We start from the raw sequence: 8537 nt of genomic DNA, 5'->3' as shown, positions 1-8537 counted from the left end.
TTTGTTTTTAGTTGAAGAGCATAATCTGTTTACCGGCCCCGTACACCCATCATCGTGTCCCACCTGATATCGTGTCTTTCAAGTGACGTCTGAGCGCTTGACGCAGGAAATCACTGTTCGGCCCTTCACCGGAGCTGTCCTGTTGTTGAGGTGCTTAGCGCAAGGTAAGAGGGACGCGTTAAAATGCAGCGCAAGGCAGCCGTGGAAACCGCGATACTACTTGGTGAGTAAGATGCTATTTCATTAACGGATGTTTAATTGGTTAATAGCTAATTACTCGTCGATCGTCATTTTCGGGTAATCACAGCACTGCTAACATATGTCAGATTATTATTCTAATCCATCAAATCCAGAATATTTGTTATTTATTTAACATGAGCCACGTGAATTAGTTTTCAAACACAACTTTGTAAAACGATAGCTGCTTTGAATGTGATGTAAGTTTGGGGGGTCAATAGTAGTATTGTGTAAGCGCATGATAGCCTACCCAACTTTGTGTTTGTTGACAAAAATATTTTTTAATGGACTTAAAACATCATGGTTAAAGTAAAACATCGACATTTTATGCACTGAAACATTAAGGCGTTGACATTGCTACTGTTGGCGTCCTCGTGTAGTTTATTAGTTCCCTATAGGTAAGGTGAGTTCCGGATTAAACCTGTCAAGTTGCGATATTGAATACTTTTGTAATAGTCGTGTCATGGTCATGTCCCAGGAGTTGTAATGAGCCAGTTAAGCAGCATAAGGTGCACCAGATCTCCACCTAGCTGTCAGCAGAACTGGGAAACATGCATGGCCCACTTCTGTTCCAGCAACCAGACAATTCTTCAACACATCTGCAAAGGTGAGTACAAAAATTAAATAATAATAAACCTATTATTATAGGTTTATAATTGAAACCCTATTAATTACCCTAAACCCTATTATTGAAATCCTATTATTATATCTATATTAATATCTATATACACACATGAATACAATAAATCAAAATGTAAAATAGATTCAGAACAATCTTTCCACCATGGCTTGTGGTTTGTTATCTAATTCCAGCTATAGAGCGACCTAGGTTTGACCGCCTAGCAGTTCTCTCATTCAGTTAGCTCCTATTCGAAGCCCCAGGACATCCACAAAGTGTCTCATCCAGTGAGGTCTTGTCTCCTGTGGGGAGGTGGGGAGGGGTGCAGCCTGCAGCCTGGGGCCCAGTGTAGCCTGCTTAATACCTGTCTCACACCAAACACCTGGAGGGCAACGGATGGCACCATTCAAAAGTCATTATTAATGAATCTAACTCGGCTTTACATTCAAGCATGGGTTCATGTCGAAGGTGGTATAGCTGGAATATTAAGTGCGTGTGTCCATTCAACACAGTGCGATTGAGTGTATTCGAGTGAAACTGTCAAACTGTATTTATCTCTACAATGCACATTTCAAGTCCAAGTGCTTTGCACAAACTGGGATAACAATGAGGTGTGGCAAATAAAACAAAACAGAAATGAATAATGAATGAAAGTAGGCTACAACAAATTGAAGAAACATCAATCGATAAGAGCAAACAACTCAACAGTTCGAATCCCTAATAATAATGAACTGCCAAATCCCTTTTCTGAGACGAGTGTGCTTCTCTCTGGCTTTACAGAACCATCTAGAAAGGTCAAGGATGTTTCTCATGAATCAGTTTGCTCAAACATGTCTACCAAGGATGTGAAAAGCAAACCCACAGATTAAACATGAACCTCTACACTATAATAACCTGCTGTGTTGACCAATATGGAACTTGAGAAGACACACACACACACACACAACCACTCACAGCACCTGTTTCCCAGAACAGATATCAATACAGACGTGTGTGTGTGTATTCATCATCTTGTGAAAAGCCTGTTTTTCAACCTCCCTCCTTTGTGTGTGGTCCTAGATGGAGCTTGCCAGATGAAAGGCTGGCGTCGGTGTGCCCTCACCCTGCGCTCCCTGACGGAGGGCCACCCAGACCTGCGCCCCTGCCTCTGTCCTGGGGAGGGCGAGAGGCCCTGTGCCCTGCTCAGACAGCTGCACACACACTGCCTCCCACACACACACACAGGTGATCCTCTGCTCTCTCTTAGGAGTGTACAAGGACATGGTCTCATCTCTGCTCTCTCTTAGGAGTGTACAAGGACATGGTCTCATCTCTGCTCTCTCTTAGGAGTGTACAAGGACATGGTCTCATCTCTGCTCTCTCTTAGGAGTGTACAAGGACATGGTCTCATCTCTGCTCTCTCTTAGGAGTGTACAAGGACATGGTCTCCATCTCTGGTCTCTCTTGTAGAACAGACGTGTTTTAGGACAAGGTCTTTATGTCTGGTGTCTATTATAACCTGTATCCCCAGCAGGTGTAAATCAGGACAAGGTTTCTTGTGAGGAATCAGGTGTGAAGGATAGGGTACCTGAGTAAGAATACCTGGAGTTACATTTACATTTAGTCATTTAGCAGACGCTCTTATCCAGAGCGACTTACAGTAAGTACAGGGACATTCCCCCGAGGCAAGTAGGGTGCAGTGCCTTGCCCAAGGACACAACGTTATTTTGCACGGCCGGGAATTGAACCAGCAACCTTCAGATTACTAGCCCGACTCCCTAACCGCTCAGCCACCTGACTCCCTAGACACTGCTTTGTTTGTGGTGCTGATTAAGTGTAATATGATATACCTTCTTAACCACCCACACCCAGGTAATGGATAGGGAACAAACAATGCCATGTATGTATATACTGTATGTACACATGTGTACACACACACACACACACACACACACTCACACACATGCGTACGTGATCGACACACTTTGGCAGTATTTGAACCCCTCACTGGGAAGTGGAGTGAGTGAGTGTAGCTACAGCCTATTTTGGTGAATTGGCCAATCCCAGGAAGAAGGAGGTGAGAGAACAGAGAGGTCAGCCAGTCAGAGAGGCAGAGCAGAGGGCAGCCAGAGAGGCAGAGCAGAGGCCAGTCAGAGAGGCAGAGCAGAGGGCAGCCAGAGAGGCAGAGCAGAGGGCAGTCAGAGAGGCAGAGCAGAGGCCAGTGAGAGAGGCAGAGCAGAGGGCAGTCAGAGAGGCAGAGCAGAGGCACAGCCTCCAGCTGGCCCTGTGACTGGTGACTGGAGGGGCCTACAGCCAAGGAGCCCGGAGACAGTGACAGGAGAGCAGTTGGTGAAGGGGAAGGCCTGTTAGGGAGGCCTGGGGGTGGCGTGGCCCTGTGGCCCTACGGCCCTTATCTGTCCTGGGGCCCGGGGCACCAGAGGAGAGGACCTGCTGGAGAGGAGGGCCCAGGGGAGAGGACCTGCTGGAGAGGAGGGCCCAGGGGAGAGGACTTGCTGGAGAGGAGGGCCCAGGGGAGGCCGGGCATCATTGTTGCCATTGGTCATCTCTTAACTGGCATGGATGCAATTACAAAAAGTAGAGGACAGAAGTAGGAGACGGAGGAGCGGAGAGAGGAGAAATGAGAGAGGAGATTGAGAGAGGAGATTGAGAGAGGAGATTGAGAGAGGAGATTGAGAGAGGAGATTGAGAGAGGAGATTGAGAGAGGAGATTGAGAGAATTTAATCGTCTTCAAATCAACAGGGTTGTTTTTGCCAGTACACCTATAGGTTACTCTAGATTACCGGTACTATAGGTGCTTTGTCCTATACATGTAAATGGGTCTTTCCACTACGATAGGTACAATAGGTGCTTTGTCCTATACATGTAAATGGGTCTTTCCACTACGATAGGTACTATAGGTGCTTTGTCCTATACATGTAAATGGCTCTTTCCACTACGACAGGTACTATAGGTGCTTTGTCCTATACATGTAAATGGGTCTTTCCACTACGATAGGTACTATAGGTGCTTTGTCCTATACATGTAAATGGGTCTTTCCACTACGATAGGTACTATAGGTGCTTTGTCCTATACATGTAAATGGGTCTTTCCACTACGATAGGTACAATAGCTGAACAGAAGATGACTCCTCCAATGGACTGGGAAACCAACCGTCTCCAAGGTAACGGCCATTACTGCTGTACATCACCACCTCAGGAGATATTGGTGTATGAGTCATTTCCTGTTGTTAGGATACCTGTCACATTGGGAGCCGTGCATAAAACATTCACATGCTATACTATTAAGCATGTCTTTCCAGATCCTTCCCTTCCTGGTCTCCCAGGGCCCAGCAGAGGCGGGTCCTGTCTACAGCAGATGTCTGTCTGCATCCAGGACAATGCGTGTAACAGACAGCTGGTTCCTGTCATCCAGACCTGTTCCAGCAAACCTTGCCAAAACAGCCAGTGTGCCCGAGTCACCCAGGCCTTCTACCGGGGCCTGGCTGCAGAAGTGGCCCTGGGGCTGGGGATGTGCCAGTGTGAGCCTGGGGACCTGGACTGCCAGGGCGTCCAACACACACTGCACTCTGGCAGCTGTGGGGCAGAGGAGGAGGAGAAGGAGGAGCGGACGTGTCTGGAAGAGGTGGACGGATGTCTGGAGGACTCGACCTGCAGGTCTGATGGACACCTGAGGACACACACGCATGCCCTCGGGGACTCTCTCACACACACACACACACACACACACACACACACACACACACACACACACACACACACACACACACACCAGTGGAAGCTGGTCCATAGAGGCAGAGCGGCTTGCTCCTCCTCTATGTTTGAGGCAAGAGGATGATCAAAATATGAAAAGAGGAATAGCTTGACAGCTTAACATGAGCAAATCTCAATAATTTGTTTTATTTTTTTTATCTCTCTCCTTAGGAAGAAAATCCATTATAGACTATATGATTAAATTGCTTCAACAGCAACACCTGGGTAGGCAAGAGGGGGTCAGAGTGTGTGTGTGTGTGTGACGGGGTGCTCCTGCTGTAGGGAGGTATCTCCAACAACAATATAGCGTACTTCAATATTTTTTATGCTAATCTGTTACCGGCCAAAATACACAAAATGATGCTCCTTGGGAGGACGTGCTCCTTAACCAATCAACAACCAGGATCCAATATCCATATCTCATTGATCCAATGATCATTTCCAGATTTCATCTGCAGTTCTCTAACATTGTATTTGTACTTGAGAGTCAAACTGACTGTATAGTGACATACAATAAAATGAATGATGATATGCAAATTGGAAACTACTTATGCTAAACCCATTAAATTAAAGTAAGGCCTTTGGCTGGTCCATGGAGGCAGAGCATGTATCCAAATGTCACGTTTCCCTTTTATTAATCAAGAGTAGATTACGTTAGATTAGCAATTACGTTATGGCAACAACAGTTAGCTTGTTGGACCTGAAGGACTGTTAAGTTATCTCAAATGGATTCGGATCAGAACAGATAATACTAACAAAGTAATTCAAGACAGGATAGACAGGTTCTCCCAATGGAACCATTTTAGCTTGAGTTTGAAAGCACTGATATACTGTTAATAACTCAAATCCCTCCCCCTCCCTTCAAAGCCACTCCTCCAAAACACATGAACGCTGCCTGACTATTGCCGGGAAGTAGACAGACAAGTAGTCCGTCCAATCATTGCATTCGGTTCGAATGCCGTCCAATCATTAGTGCCGGTGTGACCTTGGTTCAATGATGGTCGTGTTTATTACAGTCCAGCCACGCCCCGGACATCAGATGGATTTCGTTTTACTGTCAAACCTTTTATTTGTTAGTTATCAGGACGTTAATTTAGCAAATATGACAAAAGTGCTTCTTAACAACATGTCCTTTAACAGCAGGGTGAGGGAGGGCTGTCCAGATGCAGAGTGCATCTCTCTCCTCTAGAGGGAAGAACATCTGGAGGATTTCAGTCACAGCTCTTCCACAGTTTGGATGATGCAGCATAGGCGAGGAATATATGATGACCACACTATATTTGGGGTAATAAACTTTGGGTACATTACCTTACTTTAGGTGCACAATGACTTTGCATCAGGTTGCTAGTTAGACTATTACTTATTTGAACATTCGAACACAAAACTTGATCGTAATAAAGCAGAGATAATTAGTCAAATCATTGTGTGTGAAATAATGTGACACCTTGGGTCGGTTTTCCTCTTGTCCTCTCCAAACACACACACATACACAAACAACCAAGCTAACTCACACACACCCCGTCCTGGTGTGGAGCTCTAAGACTCCTCCCCCTCCCCTCCCCTCTCCTCTCCTCCCCATCTCCCCTCCCCATCTCCCCATCTCCCCATCTCCCCATCTCCCATCTCCCCTCCCTTCCCCACCTCCCCTCCCCCAGGCCCGTGCTGGAGGGGCTCCTGTCCCAGTGCTGGTCTGAGGAGGACCGGCCTTGCAGTGCCTCCCTGTCCTCCGTCTGCCTCTCCCTCCTGGACCCCACCCTCCTCCTGCGGCAGCACCCTGGCTGTCTGTCTGCTCTGGTGGCCACGGCGGGGACCCCCCTCCGGCAGCGCTGCACCTGCCGGAGTCTGGACCAGCACGGCCTGCTGCGGTGCACCGCGCTGCACCACGCCCTCCTCAACCACTCACTCTACCAGCGTGAGTGGATGGGGATTTGTCTTTGAAGCCTTTTTCTCTGACGTTGTTGTTGTGATCTTCAATCAGTCGCTTTCGTAATGGCGGTCTGTAAAGGGGCTTGTGCTCAGTTCCAGTGTTGGAGGCGACCGGTTCCTCTCACCAGCCAGACCTTGTGAGTGGACCCCAGACTCACAGCTGGATGAGTGGTAAGTGTATAAAAGTCCTTCCTCTGGTAGATGATGTGTTTGCTGGACAACGATTACACAGTATGGGTCAGAACTTCTAACTTCACCTCAATGGATTTGTCATCACAACCTTGCAGGAAATTTGATTTCATTGAGTCAGGGTTCAATGTCTGCCTTCAGAATCAGGGCATGCTGTTGGGCTACTGTTAATTCCTTCATAACCAAACTGATCTTTTTCTCCTTTCAGACCAGTTGCTGTGTATCTTGGCCTATGTGCTTCTGGTCGTGGCTGTTCTGCCAGGGGCCGTCCTGGTTGTTTATAAGCTGGGGTGAGTCAACAGAAACACACAGTCCAGGATGGCACATTTCACAGCTTGGTGAAATCACACAGTCTTGTTTTTCAGGAGGGAAGTTTGGTTGTCGTATTGTTGTAACTGCAGGACGTACAGAGGAGCAGAGAAGGCAACATTTCAACCACCCGAGAAAAGGAGTTCATTAATTGTTACGTGAACAGACTGATGTCGTGTTCAAACATGCATGTGTGTATCTGTGTACATTGTTATATGTTGTTAGTAAGGGAACTACTGCAGTTCAACTGTAAGAATGTAATTTGATTTAGGGTTTGCATGGTCTAATCCAATGCAACAAAATAATAATGTTTGATTCAATTCACTTTATTGATGCTGAAGGAAATTCAGAGCTGATCATTTTTTTTTTCGATCAATACTTCCTGTTTACATTGTGTTGTGCATAAAGCTTTATAGAAATGACAATAAAACATGTTTGAAAACCAGTTTGCCTGATGACCGGACTGACTGCAAAGTACAGGGAACCCAGACACACCCGACTGAGAACCTGTTCCTGGGAAGAGCAGCCTGGGGCTTTCAGACATTTTATTCAACTGCCAGAGTCAACATGACATGGCAATGATAAAATATTGATTCAGCCTTTAATTATTATTATTTTCTCTCTCTCTCTTTCTATCTGGAGCTCAATGTTGGCGCTGACACTGTCTACCTCCTGTGGCCCCAAACCAGAGCAGAGATTGTCATCATATGTTCCTCAGTGGGACAGTAATACCTTGAGAGTGAAGCTGTTAAGTCTCTGTCTGCAGAAGGCTGCAGCCGCTTTGAAGTCTGCTCTTCTATCGCTGCTATGGAGACTTCTGAATAAAACATCACCCAACCTTCATGTAATCCTGAGTGTGTGGGTGTGGGTGTGGGTGTGCCGTGTGTGTGAGTGAGTGTCGTGTGTGTGTCGTGTGTGCATGTGTGTGTGTCTTCCCACTTCTTCACATCCTTGGTTTAGTGACTTCTACAAGATGCTTGTCTACTGCAGCTCTTCAGAGGCTGATGGATGAGAGAGGCTGTCTGTGCCACACACAGCTGTCTGTGTTTTCTGAACCCTGTCACCAAGCAGTGACCTTTGACCTTGCACAGCCCTATCTTCCCTGAAGTCTAACACTGTACTCTGCATTATGTGAGCACCTGGTTTCATACACATTCACCCCCACACACACTCACAAAGTCAACACACACACAGTCAACATGCAGGACTTTGATGTGAGAACATTGAGTCAAGCATAGGGCTCATAATGATACTAGTAAATGGACTGTACAATAACAATTTCTATGGAATCATAGGCAATTCCTGCTTTGTAAAAACAGTTGTTGGATCACCCTGTGTGCACATCCAGTCCTTCATGTAATTACATTGTTAGGTTCAAATCCTGGGTTGAAAACGTTTACGCTGATTTTAGAACAGGTAAGGGGAGTTGTTAGGCACAACGCGAAGCTTACCTGTTCTAAAATCAGCGTAAACCACGGACTCGCGGGGCTTATTGCTTTTCCAAATC

The 8537-nt window shown here is 46.4% G+C and overlaps 1 protein-coding gene across 1 annotated transcript; it reads left to right on the top strand.

Moving 5' to 3' along the window:
- Positions 1-122: 122 nt before the first annotated feature.
- gfral (GDNF family receptor alpha like) lies at positions 123-7445 on the top strand. The gene is made up of 9 exons (XM_047029430.1): positions 123-223; positions 716-844; positions 1916-2080; positions 3958-4017; positions 4156-4510; positions 6262-6518; positions 6626-6703; positions 6930-7011; positions 7087-7445. The coding sequence occupies exons 1-9, from the start codon at positions 184-186 to the stop codon at positions 7190-7192; spliced, it is 1272 nt and encodes a 423-aa protein (XP_046885386.1). The 5' UTR covers positions 123-183; the 3' UTR covers positions 7193-7445.
- Positions 7446-8537: the final 1092 nt, after the last annotated feature.

The sequence above is a fragment of the Hypomesus transpacificus genome, chromosome 11 (genome assembly GCF_021917145.1).
Source record: "Hypomesus transpacificus isolate Combined female chromosome 11, fHypTra1, whole genome shotgun sequence".
Taxonomy (NCBI): domain Eukaryota; kingdom Metazoa; phylum Chordata; class Actinopteri; order Osmeriformes; family Osmeridae; genus Hypomesus; species Hypomesus transpacificus.
Note: the sequence above shows the minus strand (reverse complement) of the source record. Positions and strands in the feature narration are given on the sequence as shown.

Coding starts and splice junctions, on each gene's coding strand:
- gfral (XM_047029430.1), top strand. CDS start 184: ATGCAGCGCAAGGCAGCCGTGGAAACCGCGATACTACTTG. Junction 845..1,915: donor TCTTCAACACATCTGCAAAG/GTGAGTACAAAA, acceptor GTGTGGTCCTAG/ATGGAGCTTGCCAGATGAAA. Junction 6,704..6,929: donor GACTCACAGCTGGATGAGTG/GTAAGTGTATAA, acceptor TTCTCCTTTCAG/ACCAGTTGCTGTGTATCTTG.